This window comes from Gobio gobio (genome assembly GCF_949357685.1).
Source record: "Gobio gobio genome assembly, chromosome: 23".
NCBI classification, from domain to species: Eukaryota; Metazoa; Chordata; class Actinopteri; order Cypriniformes; family Gobionidae; genus Gobio; species Gobio gobio.
The window spans coordinates 34398188-34424231 of NC_137119.1; the positions used below are offsets into that span (position 1 = coordinate 34398188).

Here is a 26044-nt window from a genome sequence, read left to right on the forward strand (position 1 = left end):
TTGAATACGTCTTCCGCATGACAGCGGAAGTGACGCACGGTGCTGCCAGGGCTCGCTTTGCGTAGCGTTCTCATCCGACGCAAAAAAGCGAGACAGACAACATCATCAGACGCGAGCGCAATACTGGATTAATCGCCAGCTACAAAAACACCAGCGACCGTACGTACCCACAGTCACTATACGATTAAGATGCATCGCTTTAGCTGCCCACTTGAGCGAGGTTTTGTTTGGGAAATTAATCGGATGGATGGAGGAGTGGGACATGTAGTGAATTGGGATAAAGTGGGATGCGAGATGCTGCTGTTGGCCTGTAGCACCGAGCCTGCGTGCGCAATGTCACGTCTATTATTATGATGTGTGTTGAGCATCAAAGCACGATCGTCATATGCAGCGATGCTAAAAGCTACCCTTTTATCCCTGCACGTAAAATATTAATTGGTCGACCGGTAGAGTCAGTTTACATTCGGGACTTCAGGCTAATTGAAAAGCACACTTGTGTTTCAGACAGAGGAAGATGCATTGAATGCGATGCGTTATGCGCATCTGATTTCCCCCCCAATTCCATTGCTTTGTGTTTTGGTGCATGCCTTGTAATCCAATATCTCGGATACACTCAAACAACACGAGCAGAAACACGTTGCATCTGTCATCAGCGCGCGATTTGACATATAATTTTTTATATAAATTCGACAATTTCTTGATAGGTCATTGAGTAACACATTGTCTACCTTTTTACATGTTACTGAACTCATGCTGTGCATTACAAATCTGTCAAAATATATGTGCCTTTGTGTTTCCAGACAGCTAATTTGATTGACAGGTCAAGTAGAGGGTGGCTTGAGGTTATTGAGGGACTGCATTTATTATAAAGTACTTGTTACACGTGACTGATAAAACTGGCAAAGCTGTTTTTTTTTCTCTTTCCTTTTTTTATGTTTTCTTTGTCCTGACCGATATGGATTATTTTGAGTGTCCAGCATGGAGAAGCATTTTTTTATATTGTTTTTATTTACTAATTATTCACAATATAAATGTATGTATGTACGTATGTATAAATATATAGTGCTGTCAAATTGATTAATCGCACCCAAAATAAAAGTTTATGTTTACATAATATATGACTCAATGACAAATAAGGTTTTTAAGATAAAAAAATAATAATTGTAAGCAATGTAATTTTAAGTATGGTTTTGATTCATATAGTTTTTTTTAAAGCTTTTAAGACAGCATTTATTCATTATTAAACAGGATTTCTGATTTTACCACCCAGAAAGTGTCAGGTGGTGCGACCATATATTCATTTAAAATATTATACATTTAATGTACTTAGCACTACTGAAAACTTGTAGATATGAATCATTGTAGCATATCACATGGTAAATTCCCTTTCCATGTATTGCCCTTTTAGTTCAATTCATATACACATTTTCAAAGTTTTCCAGGGGTCATACCACCTGACATGATAAGTTGAATCAACCTCATCATAACTCAAAAATGTCAAATTATCTAATATTTATGGGAGGGTGATTAACATTGTTACTGCCTCAAAGGGGTCCTCTGGGGTCTTCTGTGTGATGTCATAAGCTGTCACATGGTTTTCTTAAAGTAACATTGCATAAAATTGCATTTTTATGTCGGCCGCTCTCCCTACATCTGGATAAGTAAATTTTAAGTAATAGAATAGTTTTGAAATGGGACTGATACACTATTTTCCCTCATTTATAAGGAATTTTACATAAAATCATGCCAAACTATTTGATTAAGAAATTATGAAAATCAACCTTTTTATTGCAGTTTTGTTTTCTGCTTGTACATTTGTACGGTCACATCACCTGACATTTTTGGTTTTTCAAACACCACAACTCAAAAAGTCAATTGAATTTCCAAAAAATGAAAGTTTCTTATAGAGGAAATATTGTAGATGATATGACATGTATTTATTAAAATTCTTTTTAGGAAAATAATGAATTCGCAAACAAAAAAAATACATGTAATGTAATTGACCCATATACAGTATATACCATGCAAATATTTCAAAAAATGTATACAAGTATGTGTGTATTCAAATATACAGAAATAATTATGCACAGTACACACACATATTATGTAAACACAAACTTTTATTTTGGATGTGATTAATTGTGATTAATCGATTTGACAGTATTTAAAAATGTTTTAATATATATATAATATATATATATATATATATTATATACATACAAAAAAATCTGTAGTTTTTTCAAAGAAAGGTGATGCACAATACAACTATCTAATAATAGGTCATTGTTTAGTTGTATGTAATACTGCTGTCTTCCTCTTCAAAGGTGCTGAAAGAGAAACATCATGAACCCTGTTTACAGCCCTGCGTCATCAGGGGTTCCTTATGCCAACCCTAAAGGAATAGGATACCCAGGTAACCAGAGAGGAGCTCTGTTTCACTTGCATGCAATCAATAGGAAGTGTTTGGAATTTTTACACTATATGCAATTAAGCATATTGTCTTTGTTGTTGTTCTTTATTGCTGTGATTTTTTTTTTCTACTGGACTTCTTGCAGCAGGATTTCCTGTGGGTTATGCAGCGGCAGCTCCAGCGTACTCCCCCAGCATGTACCCTGGTGCTAACCCAGCCTTTCCTACAGGTAAAGGAAGTCCAAACACAGCTGTTTATGGGGCAATGAGTAATTACAGGGCTCTCCTTCACTCAGCCAAAAAATATTTTCTGAGGTTTTGATTTTTGGTATGTTTTAAGAAGCTAGTGCAGTTACGGATATGGTTAGGTTCTTGTGCAGTTTTTTTTCAGTGTTTTTCATTAACGTTTAGTGTCTTAAAGGCACAATATATAAGATTCTTTGATTAAAATATCCCAAAACCACTAGAACATTATTATATTTTTTCTAACTTATTATTGTACAGTGATGCAGCATTTTCTCTGTCATACAATGTTTTAAAATGAATTGCATGCCGTTTAGCAAAACAAGCCATCCAGCATTTATTAATATGATATTCTAATATTGATCTAGCTTACTGTAGTGTGCAACAAGTGTCTCATAGTAGCCCTCGAGCGAACACACAGGGTAGCACTATAACATAACTTTTAACACACTCAAATGTATGTAATATGATAAAACAGCGCTGCGTTACCCCACATACAGATGAGCGGAAGAAGTGGAAGCGCTCGTCTGTGGCATAATAAAAGCTCCACTGCTCTCGAGCCGTGTGTCGCACTCGTCTCTCATTAGCAGTCGCTTCAGCGACCTTGTTCAGCTCCCACAGCACTCGCCGTGCTCTGCTTCATACTACAGTAACGTTAATAATCTCATCAATGAACATGATTTCTGCCCGCGTCCCATCCCAATTCCCGTCCCGTAAGGCAGTTCAACTTTTTAATGATAGGCCTATAATTATGTTTCTACTCCAAGTTATTGTTATAAACATTTAAATGGTGGCTCTAATAAATTCTGGTTTTCATGACAAATTTATCCAAACACATTAAATAATAAAGACAACAGCTTAAAGGTGAACAATGCAACATTTTTCAGTAAAATATCCAAAAACCACTAGGCCAGTGTTATATATTTTGTTCAGTTGAGTACTTACAATTTCCCAAATGTTCCCAACTATTTGTAAATCGTGAGAAATTTTTATTTTAACCAAGGAACCGGGACGTGTGAGGGAGTCGCCTGCCGATTGCGTCATATCTGCGTTACCCTCGGTTTCCGGTTTTATTTTACAGAAACGCCTTACTCTCACTGCAGTGTGAACAAGTGTCTCATAGTAGCCCTCGAGCGAATGCACAGAGTAGCACTATAACATAACTTTTAACACACTCAGATATATCTAATAAGATAAACAGAGCTGCGTTACCTCATACTCATGACTAGAAAAGCGGAAGTGGTGCCGGCGACAGTGTCATAATAAAAGTCCCGCTCTTCAATCTCTCCTGCGGCCTTGTTCAGCTCCACAACACTCGGTCCTGCTCTGCTTCATACTACAGTAATGTTAATAATTGCATCCATGAACATTATTTCTGCCCGAGTCCTATCCTGACTCTTTTCCACCGGCTGTGAGGTGAAGACCACATGTCCCAAGATTCTGTGCTCAAACGTGGCGTCATCAAACTACGCCTTTGTTTTGAACAGGCGACCTCTAGTGGACGGAAAAGTTACATAGTGTAGCTTTAAGTAAAAATACAATTAATTAACATGTTAATGAAGTCTGCCTTGCCACATTAAATAGCATCAAAACAACATTTATTGTTTTAATTTCATTATAAAATTGATCAATCCAGCTCTAGTGTCCACACTCCTGTTGTGGCTTATCCACATTGTGTCCACCATCGGAGAAGCGTTAAAAACATAACACTTCCCCAAGTTTTAGCCAAAACCAAAAATGTATTTTATTTATATGTTTGTTTGCCGAAGTGTCGGTGTATTGCTACAAAAAAACAGATTTCCAGTTGAAACTGGATGTTTAAGAAAAATACAGGGCGGTAATTGATTTTTATCCAACCATTTTTATCCATAGGGTCAATTTTGATGTGATGCTGACTTTTTAAAAACAATGTTGCAAATTGATTTATTTTCTTTATATCTTCAAATGTATTGTCATCCCTACAGGTTATGCTCCCGGGACCCCTTTCAAAATGTCCTGCTCCCCAACAACAGGTGCTGTACCTCCCTATTCCTCATCACCCAACCCCTACCCTGCTGCCGTCTACCCTGTGAGAAGTCCCTACCCCCAACAGAACCCCTACGCACAGGTAAGGCGATGTAAAACTGGAGGTTATTAAAGTCACCATAAAATCAAAATGTACAAATCTTATTTTTATGGAATTTTGCAGTATTTATCATGAATAATTTATCCATGCACATCAGTATTTATGTATTTTTTAAAGGAATGTGCCCTCATAATCTTTAATCAAAATAACTTCCCCTCCCTCTTGCAATAACTTTTCTTCTCTGATGACTTTACTGGCATCAAGGCGGGACAATCTGTCAGGACATCACAGCAATAGCAAACCACAACCATCTAATCAATTTCTAAAGGACAAAATCAAGTTCCCCCAAATTTTTTTTTTACTTGTTCGAGAAGCCGTTTCACTCAGATATACGTCACAATAGGAAAGAAAAGACTATGGCAACTTCTGTTTCATGCCGACTTTAAGCATAAGTAATGTCAAGCCTGTATTTTAAGATATTGGATGTTTTTTTTCCCACAGCAGCAAGGCACTTACTACACACAGCCCCTTTATGCAGCGCCGCCCCATGTCATTCATCATACAACGGTGGTCCAGCCCAACGGCATGCCGGCAGCCATGTATGCCCCTTCCATTCCCCCGCCCCGTCCTAATGGAGTCGCCATGGGAATGGTTGGAGGCACCACCATGGCGATGTCAGCTGGTGAGTCTCATGGAAATAATCAATGAAAATTCACGCAAATTGACAAAAAAAGGGTGAACATGCTTTTTTTTTCTCGTCAGGGACGTTATTAACTACTCACTCTCCAACCCCGGTTGCGCCCCACCCCTCAATGCCCACATACCGCCCGTCCGCCACTCCTACTTACAGCTACGTGCCCCCGCAGTGGTGAACACGACACTGTGAGTACAAATCCCACGTTTGCCAGCTCTCAAGGTGCGCTCACACTTACCATCAATATGGGAATTTTCACAGGTGAAATCCAGGATTCTACACGATTGTGAAATTCGCGTTAGAACAAAAGATTTCCCCTTACAGTAGATACATTTTGCCCGTAAAATTTTGCTAATGTGATCGCACCTTCAACGTATACATCAGGGGTTCTCGAAAATCCACTTTCCTCCTGAGTTTACTTCCAACCTTGATTACACTCACCTTCCTGCAACGTTCTAGTAATCCTGAAGACCTTGATTAGCTTGTTTGGGTATGTTTTAGCCCTGTTTACACCTGGTATTAAGATCGTTTTGTTCAATCGGATCACAAGTAGACGAGGGAGAAACATACCTGGTGTTTTAATCAGTCTCTTGTCCACTTTCAACCACTTCTGTCCTGTTTTCTTTGAGGGGAGGGTCTATGGTGATGGTAAATTTATGGTTTTTGTCAGATCTTTCGATCTAATAAACAAAATAAGCTCACGCATTTTTACATATGAACGCATCTGGAGACTACGGAAAACCACACGGAGAGCAGCAACTTTCATTTCTGCGTGTTAGAAATCAAGAATGGTGAGAGAACATTGTGCTTGGTACGTTTTTCGTCTTCAAACCAAACTTGGGTCTCCAGCCGACAAAGTTTAAATCCCTTCTGGCTAGCACGCTTCCCATACTATTCACACATTAGGTCAGTAGGCGGAGAGTAGACGGTCTTTTGTGGCTGTTGGAACACATTCGACCACATGAGCAATCCGGTCGAATGGGTTTTCAACGAAAGCAGGAAAGCTCAAAACATTTTAGGGTGTGTTCACACTTGGCATGTTTGGTTCAATTAAAACGAACCCTGGTGTTATTGCTCTGTTAGTGCGGTTCATTTGAACGTGTGAACGCTGCCATCCGAACCCTGGTGTGCACCAAACGAGCGGACCAAGACCACTGAAAAGATGGGTATCGGTCCGCTTCCAAACAAACTCTGGTGTGGTTCAAATGAAATATGAACGCAACACAGACCAAAGACATGTAAACGAACCATAAACAGGAAGATGCGACCCTAAAAAAGACAGAATGCTCACTCATAAGCCCCGTTTCCTCCAAAATTACCTGGAAAAATTTGTCCCAGGAACTCTTTTACCCCCAGACCTGCTGCTGTCTGCGTTTCCATCGCGGTCTAAAGTACCGTGAAGATTAGTCTGGTGACGTAGGACTGCGCGCGACTTTCCAGAGCCCACTGAATTTCATCCTCCGCAAATAAACTAAATAAAGCCTGAACCTCATCGTCGTCCATCGGTCACATTTTTTAAACTCTGTTGTTGATTCGAATAGCAAACAGCTCTTACTGCGCTCACCGCAACAGACTTTTAGGTTGAAGTAAAATGCTGCCTGAGCTCAACCAATCAGCATGTTCAGCGCCCAAGTCCCACCCCTGAAAGTTCTTGAACTTTGAAAAAGTACTACCTCACAAGCAGGGCCGTTTTGAGGAGGAAATCTTTACCTGGAACTTTATTTAGACCCCGGTTCCTGCGGTCGAAACACACCGAGCACCACCCCATAGTTCCTTGTTCCTGCGGTGGAAAACGCGGCTATATTGTTTTTTTCTCATTATAGTCATGACTCGTGAGTTTGCCCATCACAGTTTGGTACAGGCATCAGAACCTGCTTTACACATTTTATAAGCTCTTCACAAGTTTTCAGCTGGTCAAAATACCATCATATCGTCGCTGTCCGATGAAAACCACGTATGTCCATTTTGCCGATTTTGAGATTTTTCGACGGATTGAATGTCCAGGTTCATTTCCGTATACAGTATGCTTCACATATCTAAATGGCCAATGAAAAGTTGTGAAATCATGTCATCTGATTTTAACGTATATCCATTTGGTGTCAAAGCTATCAATCACGCCGCGTATCTCCTGCGCTGTGGAAGCATCTTGCCGGTCTCGTGAAGTTTCATCGAAGCTCAGCACTGGATAGCCTGGTGAGACAATGACTTTCCTTCATCGAGGTAAATGTTTCCCCCCTGACGCCAGACGTATGTCTAGGAGTGACAAAATTACAGTAGGACTGTACAAACAAAGTATCTGTCTAGCATTACCATGTCAGTGTATTGATTCATTGTCCCTTCATAGTTTGCAAGAGACATTTAATAAATTTATAATTAATATTAAATAAACTAAGCGTATTTAATAAACTAAGACGTAGGCTATTTAATAAACTGAGCGTATTCCTCTGTCAATATGAAACGCGACTTGGCCATTCTAATTAATGATCGGAAGAACGCGTATCGACCACCGTTACTGTAAAATATGCACGTATGTCCATTTAAACTCAATTTTGGTCAAATGTGGATTATATCATTACACTGGCAAGAATATGGTTACATGTAAAGATGCCGTACCAAGTATGACAACGCTACATTCAACTGCTTTTGAAATACGGTGTTTTTTTTCGCTTCCTGAAAAGTAACCGTTTTGGACATACGTGAGTTTCTTCGGGCAGCGACGATATGTAGACTACGCACACAACGAAACGCATTTAGCCCAGCACACAGCATTGTATTGGATGTTCCGCCTCAAAATAGGCAATACGTCATAAAAGCCGACCAATCAGGTTGTGAACGGTTGTGTGCCTTTAGGTTCAGTATCTTTTGGTTTCTGAACGATACGTGGACCAGGACTAAATGTTTTTTTTGGTCCTGACCAAGCAAATCAAACTACAAGTGTGTAGTTCGCACACACCCTTAGACCCCGTTTACACCTGTATTTAGCATTGTCCACTTGCGATCCGATCGAACAAAACGCATCTTAATACCAGATGTAAACAGGACATTTGATAAGGGTTGGAGATAAACTGCACAGGAAATTGGATGTTGAGGGCCAGAGATGAAATCCCTATCCAAAAAATATATTATTTTGTTGTCCCTATTTGACATAATTTTCTTTTTGTCACTTTTAGGTCAAAAGATGGTAGATATGCATTCTCACTGTCCAGTATTTTACAATTGGAGCTGACACAAGTGTTATCAGCCAGTTGCTCTTCCTTCCGAACATAATGTGAATCCGACTCCAGTTGGCAGATGAAGGGAAAGAGCATCTTCCCAGTCCGGCTCCATTACAACTTCCCATCCTTCACTCATTCTACGACATATCTCACGGCCGAAGACCAGACAAGCTCTTCATGCTGAATTGTGTTGTGTGGACTGTCTTGCAGTTTTTAGCTAACTCTTTAATTGGTGAAACCGGAAGGGAGTTGGAATTAGTTTTATTGGAATACCTATTGAATGCATGTATATATTAAAAAAAAAGGGAAAAAAAGGAGGAAAAAAAATCCCAGCAGCACTAGCTCATTCTACCAGCTATGACAGATGCAAAACCATCAGCAGTTATCTCAAGCAAAAATCCAAAGGGATTGGGAGAAAAACAACTGTACATTAAATGCAATGTCTTAATTGTTATTTCATACAAGATATTAATAATGTTAGCATTTAAAAAATGTTTTGTTAATTTTTCCTGGTTTTAATTTGGGTATTTGTAGCTGCAGGCATGGTTCGTCTTTTCTGGGTGACGGTGTGATTGTTGCTGCTGTGCCCTGCTTGAAGACGAACCTTTAGGGTTTGTGCCTCCGCTTCATATGCCTGTTTTTAGTTGATAAGTTTTATCACTTTACATGCTCTCGCTGCAGTTATTTGTTGCACTAATTGCCTGTGTGTGTGTGTGTGTGTATACATAAATTGGTTGATTGAGCTGTATTGGTGCTGAGAGCATGCTTACTCATTTGTGTACCTCTGGCTTGGTTTTCTTAACTTTTAAAATTCTGACCGAAAGATTAACATTGGAATCGCATTGAGTTGCGACATTTTTAAATGGTAAATTGTTTGTGCTTAATTAAAGAAAAAAGAAAACTCAATTAAGTTTATTTGATAACACTACTGGTTATCTTTGAGGAGGTGATTATGAGTTATTATTGACCCAAAACTCTGTCGCTTGTTACCTCAAAATTACACAGTAACTGAATTTCATTGTCTTTTTACTTTATACATTGCCTATGTCACTTCGGTTAAAGAATGTTTTGTAATGTTTAATGTGTTTTTGTTTTGTATTTTCAAGAAATACCAAAAAATAAATACAATAATACATTAAGAGTTTTCTAGTTTTTACTTCAGGTTCTAATCATGGAAAATAATTTTCAAATTGTTTTTTTTTTTTAATGGAGCTTAATACAATCTATTGTTATAATACAATCTAATGTTATTAATTTTAAAAGTCTCTTCTAATCATAAATCACTGGATGTCGCCATTAGTCCAGGTCAGTTAACTTATTGGGGGTACAATTATAATAATAGAAAACGTTCTTAAAGAATGTATACAATTTCCCAGATCTCCTCCAGTTATTTGTTCAGTCAAGTTTGGCATTCCATATTTGCTTAAATTCCTAAAATCGTGGTACAGGTAATATAGTTTTACTGCGCGCGAGTCAATTTACTTAAAAACATCGAAGAGCTCGCGCTAGTAAATCGACCGTTACAAACCCAAACGCTTGCCTCACTTAACGTTACCTGACGACTGTACACGATCGCTTTACCATTTAAACGACTTTTTCCTCAAAAAAGAAGGTAAGAAACATTTTAAACGACAATATTAGATGACATTCGACGAATACGTGAACTCTGCTGTCCCTTGACACTTTTTTAGTAGCATTTAGAGGACATCTCACATTTGTTGTAAAAAAATATATATATATTTTAAAATATCTTCTAACACAGAATTGACTGCGAAACCTAGCCAGTTTAAACATGAAATATCGATAACGTTACTCCTCACACCTTAAAATACAATTATTTATTAATATTTATACATTACTGCTTGACATCCTGGTATGATGTCACTTTGTAGGCCAACTGGCAGTTTAGCATCGCACTGGTTCCCTCGAGAAAAACGGATTTTCCTATAGGCTCCGTGAAACCAAAAGTTTATGATACTTACACGTTTTGTCCATTAAGATAATTATCACAGATGAACACAACTTTTATTAATTTTGAAGCCTAAATGCAGTCGCCAGAAGTAAGAAGCTACGTTAAAGGTAAGCTATAAACGAACTACACCACGGTCGCTCGACTTCAACGTCACCATCACTAAGCGTCCAACAGCTCTTTCAGTGTTTATCTCAAAACATTTTCCCAGAACGTTTGAGTTAGAATAGTTTATAAGAGCACAATTATAAGGATAATGAGGCTGTAAAAGTGGACTTATGCTGCTTTCCAGACAGATCGGAATTTGGATTCCCCCCTCCTCCTTCTAGGAAATAACGTCTCAAAGTGGGACTTTCGACTTCCTGAACTCGGGGTACATCGATCAACCCCGACCTCATTTGACGTCACTTCCAAGATGTCTGCAAGTCCTTCTTCCATTGAGCATAAATGTAAAAACAAACTTTAACATTAGACATAATTGTTTTGTATTATGCCTTCTTTTTTGTTTTTCATCTGCTGTTTTCAAAACGATTTTATGTTGTTTTTTTATTCAGTTTTTGCCATAGTTGACACACAATATGCTCTTGTTGTGTGGTGGTGGTGACATCATGTGGTCAACATGACCTCTGATTGCCTGAAACTCACTGAGGTCTGAAGTGGGACATTTAATGTGGGATATTCCCACGCCCAACCTCGTCTGGAACGCAGCATGAGCTTACCTTTTTGCCGTGGTGACGTTTAATGTCCCAGACAGCCTCTGTAGTCCCATTTAGCCTCTTGTTAGCAAGCCACGTAACAGCTTAAAGGGATAGTTCACCCAAAAATTAAACTTCTGTCATCATTTACTCACCCTCGAGTTGTTCCAAACCTGTATGAGTTTCTTTGTTCTGCTGAACAGAAAAGAAGATATTTTGAACAATGTTTGTAGCAAAGCAGACAGAGCAACCATTGACTACCATAGTATTTTTTTCTCTACTGTGATAGTCAATGGTTGCTCTCTCTGCTTGGTTACAAACATTCTTCCAAATATCTTATTTTGTGTTCAGCAGAACAAAGAAACTCGTACAGGTTTGCAACAACTTGAGGGTGAGTAAATGATGACAGAAATTAAATTTTTGGGTGAACTATCCCTTTAAAAAAATACAGATAATACAGATGTATTTTATGTCGTAGAATAAAACGTGAACAATGTCTTGAGCTTGTGTTCATCACAGACCTTATTTCAGCCATTTAATCAAAATCCCATTCAAAAAACCCATTGACTTCGGGACGAGGGAACTGTAAGTGCTAAAATGCTAACTTGCTTCCGCATTTTGGCCTACAAAGTGATGTCATACCTGCACCACACTTAACTTAGGCTAAATCTCCTTTCAAACCATTTGAGTGTGTTTTATTATTACTCTATTTCCATTCTTATTAAAATTTTTATTTGATCTGAGAGTTGGAAATGTTCTTTTTTTATCTCTTTAGTGTAAAGCAGTATGGATGAATGTGATGCAATCACTCGGTCTGCAGAAGATGCACAGGTAAAGTTTACTGACTGCTACAGATTAAAAGTCACTGTCTTTGCTGCTACAATTTATGAGATTTCAGTTGAAATAAATGGGTAATTCTGCGTCAAACCCATAGCACTTGTACACTACTCAACCGTGTAGTTTATGAATATTATAAGGTTTTATCATTCAATATCGGAGTATTACTATGTAATAGAGTTCAATAGTTCTCACCCCCTTTTTCAGCAGCGCTGGTTCCGAAAGTATATATTTTCCCATACATTTTTTTCCCATAGGGATTTTTTAAAAGTCTTCGTTAAAGAGAAAGCCATTGACTACCATAGTATTTCCCCCCACTATGGTAGTTAGTAGCCAGTCAGTTACGAGGTGAATCATAACATTACAAACTTTAAAGCATAAAAAATGTATTTAGGTTCAGTATCTTTTATTGGGAAGCCTGTATCCATCGACAGAAACATACATTAACCTAACTCTGTCTGTTTTACATGTTGTTATTTTCAAGAAATCATATTATAGATGCGTCATCAGATGTGAGATGAATGCCGAACCGTGGTTGGAGAACCGGACGGTTCAAAGTTTTACAGAGAACCGTTCCACCCTAGCCTTGGAATATAGACGCACTCTAGCGGCAGCAAATCTAATTTGCAGCCAGGGTCGTCTAGCAACTCTCCGTTGGCTTGCGAGCTGGAAAAACCAAACTCTGGTCAGGCCAATCACATCGTGTATAGAGTCGGTGGGCGGGCTTAACATAATGACGGCAGAGTTGCGGTGGTTCCGCGTGCTACTTGTAAATAAAGAAGCTAGCGAACAGCGGTCTTTCTAATCGGCTTTAGCCGCGACTCTGGAAGACTTGGAGTTAAGCTTTTCTTTGAGAAAAGAACAAAGGACGGCACTGAAGTCATTCTTAAGAAAGGAGGATGTGTTCGGAGTTTTACCGACCGGATACGGCGAAAGTTTAATCTATCAACTAGCTCCGCTTCACCTTCTTCGTTGTTCTGGTTGGTTGTAGCGCTATCCTATTGCGTGCAGAGGGAATTTGAAAGACAAGCGTTTATCCCGCCCCTCGGATTGAGCCCTGCTAATGGTGAGTTCCCAGACCCAACATCTTGATGTGGGTCTGGCTTGTCAGGCTAGATCCACCCCTAATATACACACACAACTATTTGGCTGTACCGCCTAACATAAAAACAGTCAAAATTTAAACACTTTGAAATGTTATTTAACACTTGACACTTGTAAACACTTTGTTAAGGCAATATGCATTACTTCCGTTTTGAAAATATATAATTTTTAAACTTTTATTTTATTTGTCAATGATCCATATATAAAAACAATATATTTTAAAGGTCCCATTCCGCATGATCCCATTGTTCAAACTTTAGTTAGTGTGTAATGTTGCTGTTAGAGCATAAATAATACCTGTAAAATTATAAAGCTCAAAGTTCAATGCCAAGCGAGATATTTTATTTAACAGAAGTTCCCTTTCAAAGCCTACAGCGAACGGCTGGCTTGGACTACATCCTGGTACTTCCTTCTTTAATTACGTCAGTAGAGCAGTAGAACAGACTAACCTCCGCCCACAAAGAAACGCGAAAAAGGGGGCGCGGTCTTGTTGCTGTCCCACGTGGAGAAGCGGACGTGTCGCGTGGAGAAAAGGAACTGTTGTGTTGAGTGTGTTTATCGCCATGTCGTCGAGACGCTGTTATTTTCATCCAGGAGTCAAATCACCTTTGTTTGGCTTTCCCAGGGACGCTGTAGAGATTATTGAACGCATACATCTCTCCGTTAAGAGGCGTGACCTTTCCAACATGCGCTAAGCTGCTGTCGAATCACAACACAGGAACTGCTGGCACGTGCGCTAAGCTGCGGTCGAATTACAACACGGTAACCGCTGGCACAATCAGAACTCGTTACGTATTTCTGAAGGAGGGACTTCATAGAAAGAGGAAATCACCAGCCGTTTTTAGGACAGTGGAAACAGCGGTACACAGATAAGTACATTGTGTGAAAAATACTGTGTTTTTTTACACGCGAAACATGAACACATGTTATATTGCACACTGTAAACACAATCAAAGCTTCAAAAAAACACGAAGAACGGGACCTTTAAGTATATTTCAAAATATATATTTAAGTATTTTGAGAGCTTAGAGTGATCAACTCGATTACATTAGTATTATTCGCAGTGCTTCATGGGAGTGGGCCGAGCTAAAGAGCTATTTTGGCATGTTGCTTTTTTCAACTCGCTGTTTGGTGTAATTTTCTGTACAGCATCATGGGTAATGTAGTTTGTCACTAAGAACTACGCTGTTAAATACAATATGAAATAACGCGGGCTGATTTGCTATGGATTACCAACCTCGTAGCTCACAGCAGGCCTGTCTTTAAAGGTCTAAAAGTTGTCTTTCAAAATCAATTTCCCTGTGAAAATGAGTGGAGGTATTAATTCCGGAACCCGACTGTTGCACACTATTAAAGCTGCGACAGTTTGAGTGTATTCCACACTAGGCTGCGTTTAAGTTCACTTTTATACACTTTTATACATTCCCCCAAGCATACACATCCCCGCCATTGCGCTTAACTTTAGTGAGAGAGGGAAGTTTATTTGGACAGACCCTCGACCCCTCGAATTTGATCAAGGGAGAAAATCTACTCAATGGGTGCTTCTTCGTTTCCTCGCTTCTCCGTCCTCCAGCCTGAGACCTGGAAACCGATCGAACTTAGCCATGTTGAAGACATCTCATTTCTCTAATTGCACCGTGAGGAGGCGACAAATGAGCAAGGAAGCCTTCTGAGGGGTCATGAGCAAGGATACATAGGTGTATCCTTTCCTCGCATCGTAAGGGGATGGAGCTAAGACGTGAGGAAAGGAAGCGAGAGAAGGAAACGATGATACACAAATAAGAAATGAGAAGCACCCAGTTTATACACTTAAGGCAGATCCATAAACCACAATGCAACACGATTGTGAAGTCACAGCAGATTGTGCTTTATTTAACCCCACCCCTCACAAATCTAATGTTTGAAATTTGAGTTTTTTTGACATTTAACCATGTAGCTACCTTAAGCTGATTGTTTTTTTTACACAGTTTTAGTTTATTGTATGGTTTAGGGCATTCAATTTAAACACATTGCAAGGGTTCTGCCAGTAGAGGGCACTCATGCAACGTAAACAATGATGTACAGTACAGCCGACTTGCAGGGAAGTTAGCGAAGGAAGGACTTAAATGCAGCCTTAGTTTTTTTTTTGTTGTTAGTTAGTTAAGTGCATTTTCTGGTATTTAAAGTGCACTTTTTCTTTGTGGAATTTTCGATGTGAACACTACTCGCACTATTTATACTACAAAACGGCACAGAATAGTGCATAAGTACGCAAATCGGGACGCACCTATATACTACCTCTGGTCCCATTAAAACTTAATTGATTATTTTGAATAGTGCACAGTCTCCTCTGAACAGCTTCATTGACTCCAACAATTATGTGGTGCCTCTGAGTGACTGAGTAAGACCGTGTGGGTTCAGACGTGTGTGACTGTGATCTGGTTGCGCATGTAGGTGGAAAAAAAGCGTAGGAATGACATTTTCATGTGTGTGATTACTGTAGGAATTCATCATAAGATCACCATAAAATCTTCCTTGTATAAACCCTACGAAAAGAGTTTTTTAAGGAATAGTTTATCCAAAAGTAAAGTTTGAACTCATTTTTTCAAGTTTTTTTTTTTTTATCGTAATAATCGAAACCTATTTCTACTCAGGCATCATCAGTAATTATTAAAGTGGAAAACGCTCTGCCAGACTCTTCTACCAGTACACATCTGGGTGACTGTCTAAAAGATGGAGATGCAGACAAGAACATTGACGCTGAGGCATCCTCAAGAACTCTTTTCAACAACACCAATGCAGGCCCTTTCAGTGAGGCGTTTCAAAGACACATTTCCCATGTACAGTGGCCCCAAAATCTATTTAGACACTCTTAAGTCACACTGTTAAGTGTATGAATGCGTTATAAAATACAATATCAAACCATATCATCGTCAAACAACTAACTTGACTTTTCTGAGCCGTTTTCCAGTAACGTTTGACATCCAGAAAGTATTCAAACACTTTTTGTGTAATTTGGAATCTATTGTATTATTTAAAACTTAGCAAACCTTTTTTGTAAAATGTTTTAAAAATGTGCTTGTGCTGAAAAAATACCCTTTGAGGCCACTGTAGGTCATTTCTGAAATGTTATTGTCAAATCAAAAGTATGTATACTGTATGCACAGGCTTGCCCTCATCATGTGACTTTTGTTTTATTAAGTGTCTGTCAACCAGAGCGGCAGTGTCCAATTTATCCCCTGCCAGCAGAGATATGAAACCTTCACTTCCTGGCCTCAGTCTCCCGTAATGCAGTATGCTGTCCACTCCAGGAATGGCACTTACTTTGTGTCTGACAATAAGGGCCAAGGTAATGATGTTGTCACTTAATTAATTCATTTGGATTATACTCGCATTTGTTATAATACCATATAGACAAAACATTCTTTGATGGTTAAGTTTGCTAAAGTATTATTTATTCCAGACTCCAAGCTTAAAATAAAGATCAAACAAACACAAATATGTTGAATAAACACATGGGTGATTCTTATGAGAACATGCTTTGGTCACTTTTGGCACCAAAATGAGAAATTATATTTTGCTTAATGACAGTGATACCCTTTTTTAAGGACCATTAGGATTATTTTTGTTTGCCTTTGACATTATTTACATGACAATTTAAGTAACGAGAATGTTTTTTGTTTATTATAGTAATGTAAATTGGTGAGAAAAATCTTACTTTTCATAATTTTTCATTTACACTACAAAAGTTAAAAAGTTTGGAGGTCATAATATTTTTTTTTTTACAGAAAGAAGCCTCTTGCTTCTCAAGAAAGATGTTCTTGGAATAAAATGATGTTTTAGCAATGTAAAAGTCACTTTTGATCAATTTAATTCACCCTGGCTGAATAAAAGTCTTAAAGGGATAGTTCACCTAAAAATGAAAATTATCCCATGATTTACTCACCCTCAAGCCATCCTAGGTGTATGACATTCTTCTTTCAGACGAATACAATTGGAGTTATATAAAAAAATGTCCTGGCTAATTCAAGCTGTTTCTGTTTTGAAGTCCTTAAAAGTGCATCCTTCCATCATAAAAGCAGGGCTCGACATTAACGCTTTTCCGCTTGTCCGGGACAAGTGGATTTTTTGAAGGGGCAAGTGAAAGAGAATTTTACTCTCCCGACTGACAACTGTCGAGGGGAAATCACAACAAATCAGCGCCGCTCAAACAGAGAAACTCAGTTAATACACTGCAGTAAAAATTTGTTTAAAAAGGAATTTTTATATTTTGAACATATGATACAGTTACGCAACACCACACGTTGCTGTTTTCCTGAATACCATCACGACTGAAAATTACACTGATTTCATATGACAGGTCCATAAACAATTAATTAACATCAAGTCACTTACATTTTAGATGCAATATTGACTGCTTTATGTTCAAAATAGCTGTGAAAATAGTTCCAAACAAAGATCACAGCAGAACCATAACGCGTCTCACAGCAACAGCGTGTTACTGAATGATTCAGTGTTTTGAACGAATCTGTTGAATCAAAGATTCACTGACCTATTCATAAACGACCGCCTATTTCTTGAATGAATCAGCCATTTGAACGAATCGACTCAATGACTCACTCATTAAGACGGTCACCTGCTGCCACCTACTGGCAGATTAGTTTCATGTTTAAACATTCTTTCCAACTTATTTGTATATTTAAAAAATACTTACAACAATCTCATAACATTATTTAATACAGTTGTAATTTTTCTGTGTAAATTATTTAATTTGATTGGTAACAGCCCTATAGTCTCTTAATCTAGTTTAATTTATTGATCAAATGTAAGAATATAAATTTAAAGCTGAAGCATAGCCTATATCAAATAAGATTACGGAAAAAATGCCCTTTATAAAAGGTAAAAAAATATCACAAATACGCTGATTTAAATATGTCAAAGCTGATTGAACACTGGTGAGAATATTGCTTTAGAACAAATTACACACACACACACACACACACACACACACACACACACACACACACACACACACACACACACACACACACACACACACACACACACACACACACACACACACACACACACACACACACAGTAAGTAATAAGTAATAAAAGACAAATTTCCAGACAAGTAAATGTTTTACTCGGACAAGCACATGAACAGGCTTTATGTCGAGCCCTGATAAAAGATATCCACATGGCTCCAGTGGGTTAATAAAGGCCTTCTGAAGTGAAGCAATGCGTTTGTGTAAGAAAAATATCCATATTTAAAACTTTATAAACTGTAATCTCTAACTTCCGCTAGCTGTTGTACGTGCGTTCACTCGAGACTGGCATTCCAGCGCATGACGTAGGACGCAGGCGTAGCGTAAGTTCCAGTGACGAACGCGGAAGCATAGAGGATAGAGCAAAACAGAACTTGGTTCTCGCGAGAACTAGCATATTACAGTTTGTAAAGTTTTAAAAATTTATATTTTTCTTACACAAACGCATTGCTTCGCTTCAGAAGGCCTTTATTAACCCCCCGAAGCCGTGTGGAGCAGTTGTATGATGGATGGATGCACTTTAAAACAGAAACAGCCTTTCACTGCCATCTTAAAGCTTGGAAGAGCCAGGACATTTTTTAATTTAACTCGGATTGTCATATACACCTAGGATGACTTGAGAGTGAGTATATCATCATTTTCATTTTTGGGTGAACTATGCCTTTAATTTCTTTTAAAACATCTCAATGCCCCAACATTTTGAATGGTACTGTAATTCTTTTTTTATTTTTGGGTGACATGTGATCTGTATATGTTCCTAACAGGTTTCAAGCCATTCACAGCCTTCCAGAGAACATTTGTGCATAAATTCATGTCAGCACTGCTTGCTTGAAATGAATAGCAGGCATTCCAAAACAATATCACATGACATTGTCCATAATTGCGGAAACCATAATAGAAAACAAAATCTAGAGGCAGTGTTATACATAAAAACGCCTTTGCTTCTTTACTCGGCTTTGGTCCGGTTCACTGTCTGATGTGTGAATGACGGCAGAGAGGGGGGTGGGGGAAGGACGGGCTGGCTCCGCTAGCCACTGCGTTACTGACATCAGGAGGCTAATGATGTCATAGTGATGTCAATGGCCCTGGCAGTGACTGCACACTCAGCTTGTGGTTTGGGCATCATTGCATGCTGACAGCAGAGAGAGACAGACTAGCTTTCAGCTCACTATATATGGCTGTGACTGGAGATGAGACAGAATCAGGTACGTCTGCTGGTTTCTGTGCTTATTATGTGCTTTTCACATTGGGAACTTGCTTTAAATACATTGAGAGATTGCATCTAAAACACCTTGGTTTATTTCGGTTGTTTTTTTGTTTTTGTTTGGGTAATTTTCATTTGACAATGTTCAGAGAACAGGAACAGACGATCAATATTTCAAATTTCCAAACAAAACTTTGAAGTTGTGGGAAAGACACACAGAGACGGCGAAAATGATGTATGATTTTCCTGGGTTTCCAATCTGTTCTCTCGTTATATATTCTTGCCATGAGTCATTTCTACAGCATGCAACAGGCTAAATGAATTTTTCACGCAAGTCAATTTTTTGCTTCCTGTTGAGTCCCTCTGTTACCCTCACTCGTTTCTTTCAGCACCTCTGTCGCTCTCTCTCTCTCTCTCTCTCTCTCTCTGAAACGCATGAATGCTCTGCCCACTCACAGTGCAGCTGACGTCATCTTGTTTCCTGGAATTGAACACCAGCAGGGAAACGTAAATGCTGGACAGCAAATAAGATGTACATTGACGTCAGTTCAGAGTCATGCTGTGATTACAAGCAGCTCCTTTTGCGCGAGCAAGACTTCTAAATTAATCATCTGTTAGACTGTGCCACAGTCTCCACGGAGACAAAGAGAATCAGAGAAGTAACGATGTGTTGCTTATTTTGCTGTGCATTTTTTCATTGTTCATAAACTAAAACGATTGCATTACTTTCAGTGAAGAGAGCTCAAAAAGTAAGAACTTTCAACCATGCAAGTCTCCCATGTGACCTGCTGTTGTGGTCACTGGGGGAAATTGAATCACTCTGCTTTCAACAGGGCAGGATGGTTGCATGTTGCACGTTGCACAAATAACTTGGAGCCTTTATTGGTGTGTAATCCAGTTTATAACCATACCACGAGTAGATATGTGTACAATCTACCACTGTGACATACTCAGCGGAAACACAACGTGTTTGCTGATCTGCAGTGGCTATTAATTCAACGCTTGTGGACTTATTCACGGACTCATGACATCAGACCTCAGAATGATCTCAATGTCAGTATAATCTTGTATAATCTGTAAATATGTATGATTAAAAATATCTATTCATACATAAAGTTATGCATATAAGAATTTGGAGATGTATTTGCATACATTCTTTCTATTTTAAATATGAGACGTACAATGACAAATATGTTTTTTCAGATTAACCACTGTTTGTTTGCTGACAGAGATTAGCGATTGCAACTCTCAACCACAATGGCGTCTAAATGTCACCACTGGTATGCTTATAAAGTTGAGATGATTATAACAAACAGGCCAACTAATTTCAGTCTGAGAATTTATTATATATTTCTCACAAAAATCGGTTATCTGTGGTTAGGATGCTGATCTCTAAATTTACAAGGCTTGTCATTCACTATACAATAAAAATAATCTCAATAATAACCACCTTCTAGCTGTCAAAGGCATAAAGTCATTCATCTCTGCCCGACCTTATTGACAAACAGTCCAGATTCCCACTCATTCTGGAAAACCCAGCTTTTTGTAACGCATGTAAGAGGAAATAGGGAGGTTACTTACAGTAAATTATCTCGGTTATGAAATGGGCTCAACAAACTTTTGAACACGTCTTTTTGGGAAATGTTTTGTTTGAAATCTTGCATTAAAATACTTAACACTTGGTTTAATATTTTGGCTTATATGCATAAGTCATAGTGTGCTATTAGTGTCCAAATACTCTCTGAGACCTCTGTATATAACCAGCATATCAGTAATGCCCAGCACAGCCATAACAATAACCTCAACAAAGTACTGTTATTGCTTAAATATTGTTGTTGCAGGGTTTAACAAGAAAGTTGACCTAGGACCAGTTTGAGAGATATTTGGGTCATTTGTTGTAATAATTGTATTAATTTGTAAAGAAAACATACAGTTTATTAAAATTATCAGGGCCAAAAACTCATCTACCTGCCAGCAACTACAAAAAAAAAAAAAAAACCCGTAAATGTTCTCTAATAAATGTCTTTGAAAAGAACTATTCCTCTGTAAACGGATGCGTTTGTGTGTCTTTACAGCCACCGCTGGAGGTATGTCTGCATATCAGATTTCCTCTCCTGCATCTAGCCTTTCCCAGGTGATGGACAGCTCACCCAGCTCTCTGCCCAGCCCTCAGCTGCTGGCTGAGGAGACATCACGCAAAAGGGAACACCGACTGATGAAAAACAGGTAATGTCCAGCCATCCTTACCCATTCCAGAATCACCACTGTATTCTGTAGCCTAAGAGCATGAAATCATTAAAACAGTCAGGGCTTGACATTAACACCTGCCAACCCACCAAATGCGGGTGAATTCCAGCAGTGTCATGTAACGCAGTTACTCCTACTAGCCACTTTGCCGGGTTGAATTTTATAATACATTTTTCAGGTGTAGGGCCCTATTTTAACGATCAAAGCATAGCGCAGATGCACTTAGGGCATGTCTGAATCCACTTTTGCTAATTTAATGACGGAAAAAGCAGACGCCGCACCAGGCGCATGGTCCAAAAGGGTTGTAGCTAGTCTCTTAATGAGTCATGGGTGTGTTTTGGGCTTTCCGTGCAATAAACCAATCAGAGTCTCATCTCCCATTCCCTTTAAAAGCCAATTGTGCTCGCATCATGGCGGATTCGCTATTTACATGGCGGAATTTGCAAGTGGAAAGACTGAACGCTTCTCCAGAGAGGAATCCTTTTATTTTTAATATTTCAAAATGTTTGTGTGCTGTGTGTGTAACAAGCAGAGTGTACGCACGTTGTGCACTCGCCTATAGGCACATATTACTAACGCACCTTTTAAATAAAAAAAAATACTGCGATATTGACTTTAGACCAGGTTTTTGTTGGTCAATGGAGCAGTCGTTTTCAGTTGCCTCAAATTTGCAACGCGCCAACAATGCGCCTGAACACACCTCGTTTTCAGACCAGCACGCCCATGGGTGAACAGATGGGCGCGAGTGCATTTGCTATTTAAACAACGTGGCGCTGGACATGAAAATGATAACTGCATCGTTTTTGCGTCAGCCCGTAGTCTTTAAAGAAGGTCTCTGAAATATTAAACTAAGTGCAATGTAGTGTTGTAAAAAAAAAAACGATTTTTCGATACATATCCCATACTGAAATATCTGAAATGCTTCCAATGCTCATTGTCCGCAGAATATACGATGGCAGCTGTGCAGTGTTTCAGTTTCCTGTCGCTGATTACGTTCCCCACCAGTGTGTGTAGTTCTCAGTGTAATATAACACGTTGCACTCTGCCTCAATTGCCTGTATCCACTTTTTTGTCCTTAAACGGTCGTTTTTTGGGTCAACAGCTTATAAAAACTTCTGGGTTTTTTAGCTTGTTTGCTGTACGCCTTGTCACAGATCAGCTTTCATATTCACACAATACAAAGTCAATGGAGATGGTTTGATTGCGAGGGCGTGCGTTCTGCCTGAAAGGAGCAGTACCTATTTCTACTTGTTACATGTTGTTACTTATTTTTCGGTTATTTATCGGGAGCTACCGGGATCGCGATCGACGGGTTGGCGACCACTGGGTTAAACAGTGAAATACACCAAAATAATGACAGGATGGCAACGATTCTCGTAAACACAGTCAGTTCTGTTTAAAGTGAATGTAAACGTATGTGTAACAGTATAATGGATACATGTGTCAGGTCTTAAAGTGACAGCTGCCTCATAAACCTGCTGCCAAATTACGAGATAACATCTATATGGCAGTTTTTCCCCATGGTATCGATGTCAAAATTGTGGCCTGTGAAAATGGCGTGTGGCTAGTAACTTTGGAAAAGCACTAGCCACAGTGGCTGGTCAGCAAAAAAGTTAATGTCAAGCCCTGATAGCAGCCCATTCTTTTTGCATGATATTCTAAGCAGCTTGTCTGTCTTGGTGTGTTGGTTTGCAGCTCTTTCTGCATCCGAGGCCTCACACTTTCTTCTGTTGCATCCATTGGCCTGCTTTCAGCTTTCATACTTGTTTCATCTTGGGTTTGAAACTCTCAACTCAAACGTTCAGACTCGATTTTTACCTTTTCATGCTTGCCACGATGATGTCCTGCAGTTCTGACTCGCATGAAGTGGGACCTGTAAACACAATATAAGATGTGCAGTATTCATGCTCACAGAGCCTCTCTGTTGTTGCTTCCAGGGAAGCTGCCCGGGAATGCCGCCGGAAGAAGAAAGAATATGTCAAATGTCTCGAAAACCGAGTCGCCGTGCTTGAAAAACAAAACAAGATGCTCATTGAAGAACTCAAGGCTCTTAAAGACCTATACTGTCACAAAACGGAATAACAACAGTCCATTGCAAACCAAACACTAAAGACTATCGTTTACAGAGCTGCCACAAATTGGCAAACGTGCTTTTCACGCAATGTCATGCCACCGCTCGTAATATTCGATAAGATGACAGCTGCAAGGTTGTGTTGTCCCGCGTGCGAAAGATGTGTGCATGTGTGTTCACTGGAGGGCCCACATGCTCCAGAGCCAGTCAATGTGGTGTGTTGCCCGTGTTGCTTGTGCTTTTTGCAGGACGGCGGCTAAAGAGTACAGACGCAGGCAGAAGGAGTACGTGCAGAGCTTAGAGACGCGCATTGCCATGATGGAGAACCAGAAGCAGAAATTGACAAAAGAGCTGGAAAGTCTAAAGGAATTGTGCACTCGAAAGTCCCACTCAGTTTAGTGGCACTCTAGACTGCTGCTATCTGTTTGATTCTGTTCCTGTTTTACTGTATAGTATTGTTGTCATGTGTCTTTTCTATCTTTTGTGAAAAATGAACTGTAGACCAGCACTGCCTATGCTCATTAGACTTTTAAAAACATTTTATATTAACAATTGGATTATATATTTCAAAGTTGACAAAACGATCTACTTTAAAATACATTCACAAATACACCAGCTCCAAAATGAATATAGCTAGTGTATATACTTAATGTAATAAATACAGGCTGAACAGATGAACTTTTGTGTTTATGGCATATTGATAAAGTTCAGTCACTCTTAAAAACATTTAACTAAATAAACCAAATACTTAAAACGATGAAAGATTTGTAACAAATATATTCTTACATTTTTCACGTGGTGGCACAGTCCTTCAGAGTTTCCACAGAGACTATCAGCACAGTTTTATCTGTTTTTCTGTCTGAAATATTTGCATAGCTTTTGTTTAAATAAATATATTGAGTTCTCAATTTGATTGATTTCACTGTTGTTGCTTTTTTATGTCTGGAAATGTTTTACAGTACCATGATTTATACTGAATTGCTTTATTTCAACTGGAATAATGTCAATTGGTTGATACTGCCTGGAGTCACTGTTGTGAAATTCTTAATACGAATGCAACCTAGTACTAATCTGACTTCTTCACCACAGAAAATTCAAACAGTTGTCAATATAATATAATAAAATAGTATACAGTATCTCAAGGTAATTCCCTTCCCAAAGTATGGTGGCGCTTCCCGTTAAGAAGCTACGATCACTATACCTCAAACCACAGGAGAGCACCAGGGCTGCGTTCAGCCCCTACAAAACGTTGCAAAACGTTTTTTAAACGGAAACGGTGCTGCGTTGAACACCCTGTTCTGATGACGCAAGAGTTGTAACTATGGCAGCCGAGAAGGCCATTCTTTGTGTTCTTCTCGAGGAATTTTCGGAGCCTGATGAAATCGATATAAATACGTGTTTAATACTGCAAAATACATGCAGGCACTGCCCTTACCGTCCAGAATAAAAGACAACATCCCAATCCCATTTAATGAACCTTTTTTTTTTTTATCTCCTGGTAATTTTATTTTATTTCTAGTTCTTACTTTTTTAATAGCTTGTATTTTCTTTCTCATTTTTATGTAAAGCACTTAATTACCATATATGAAATTTGCCTTGCAATGAAGCTAAAAATATAAATAAATACATCATCATGTTGATATATATGCTGTATTTTTTTTACGACAATCATGTCTTCTAATATCTTCAATTGTTGCGTATACTGAGCTGTTGTAAACATCTTTATCCATTTGTAAACATCTTTACTTGGACCCATTGTGCGAGCTGTCTCTTTAATACCGCGTGGTTTATATACATGTTGCTGCTGATTGGGCTGACATTTTTGACACACCCACCAAACGAGATCAAACGCATCTCAAATCCGTTGCACACCGTTGCACACTTTCCAGGAAACATGACGTTCAACCGGAAACCGTAGCAAAACGTTGCGCACCGGTTTGAGCTTTGAAAGTGCCCCAGGGCTGCGTTCAGCCCCGACAAAACGTTGCAAAACGTTTTTTAAACGGAAACGGTGCTGCGTTGAACACCCTGTTCTGTTGACGCAAGAGTTGTAACTATGGCAGCCGAGAAGGCCATTCTTTGTGTTCTTTTTGAGGAATTTTCGGAGCCTGATGAAATCGATATAAATACGTGTTTAATACTGCAAAATACACGCAATCACTTCCCTTGCCATCCAGAATAAATGACAACACCCCAATCACATGTATTTAACTTTTTAATCTCCTGGTAATCAATTCTAATTTAAATAATTTTATTTCTAG

General features: G+C 38.9%; 2 protein-coding genes across 6 annotated transcripts; both read left to right on the plus strand.

Annotated features, from left to right (window-relative positions):
• Positions 1-31: 31 nt before the first annotated feature.
• fam168b (family with sequence similarity 168 member B) lies at positions 32-9763 on the plus strand. Of its 4 annotated transcripts, none has more exons than XM_079805701.1 (7): positions 32-159; positions 2325-2413; positions 2556-2639; positions 4617-4759; positions 5219-5399; positions 5480-5599; positions 8582-9763. In XM_079805701.1, the coding sequence occupies exons 2-6, from the start codon at positions 2344-2346 to the stop codon at positions 5587-5589; spliced, it is 588 nt and encodes a 195-aa protein (XP_079661827.1). In that variant the 5' UTR covers positions 32-159; positions 2325-2343; the 3' UTR covers positions 5590-5599; positions 8582-9763. The 4 variants fall into 4 exon arrangements, with proteins under 4 accessions (XP_079661827.1, XP_079661828.1, XP_079661825.1 ...); XM_079805702.1 differs by having other exon boundaries at positions 5222-5399; positions 8582-9754; XM_079805699.1 differs by having other exon boundaries at positions 34-159; positions 2325-2412; positions 2543-2639; positions 8582-9754.
• Positions 9764-11610: 1847 nt separating this feature from the next.
• cremb (cAMP responsive element modulator b) lies at positions 11611-25243 on the plus strand. 2 transcript variants are annotated; one of them, XM_079805744.1, is made up of 5 exons: positions 11611-12121; positions 15865-16021; positions 16413-16559; positions 21541-21691; positions 23650-24695. In XM_079805744.1, the coding sequence occupies exons 1-5, from the start codon at positions 12077-12079 to the stop codon at positions 23792-23794; spliced, it is 645 nt and encodes a 214-aa protein (XP_079661870.1). In that variant the 5' UTR covers positions 11611-12076; the 3' UTR covers positions 23795-24695. The 2 variants fall into 2 exon arrangements, with proteins under 2 accessions (XP_079661870.1, XP_079661871.1); XM_079805745.1 differs by lacking the exons at positions 11611-12121; positions 15865-16021; positions 16413-16559 and adding an exon at positions 19220-19466 and having other exon boundaries at positions 23650-25243.
• Positions 25244-26044: the final 801 nt, after the last annotated feature.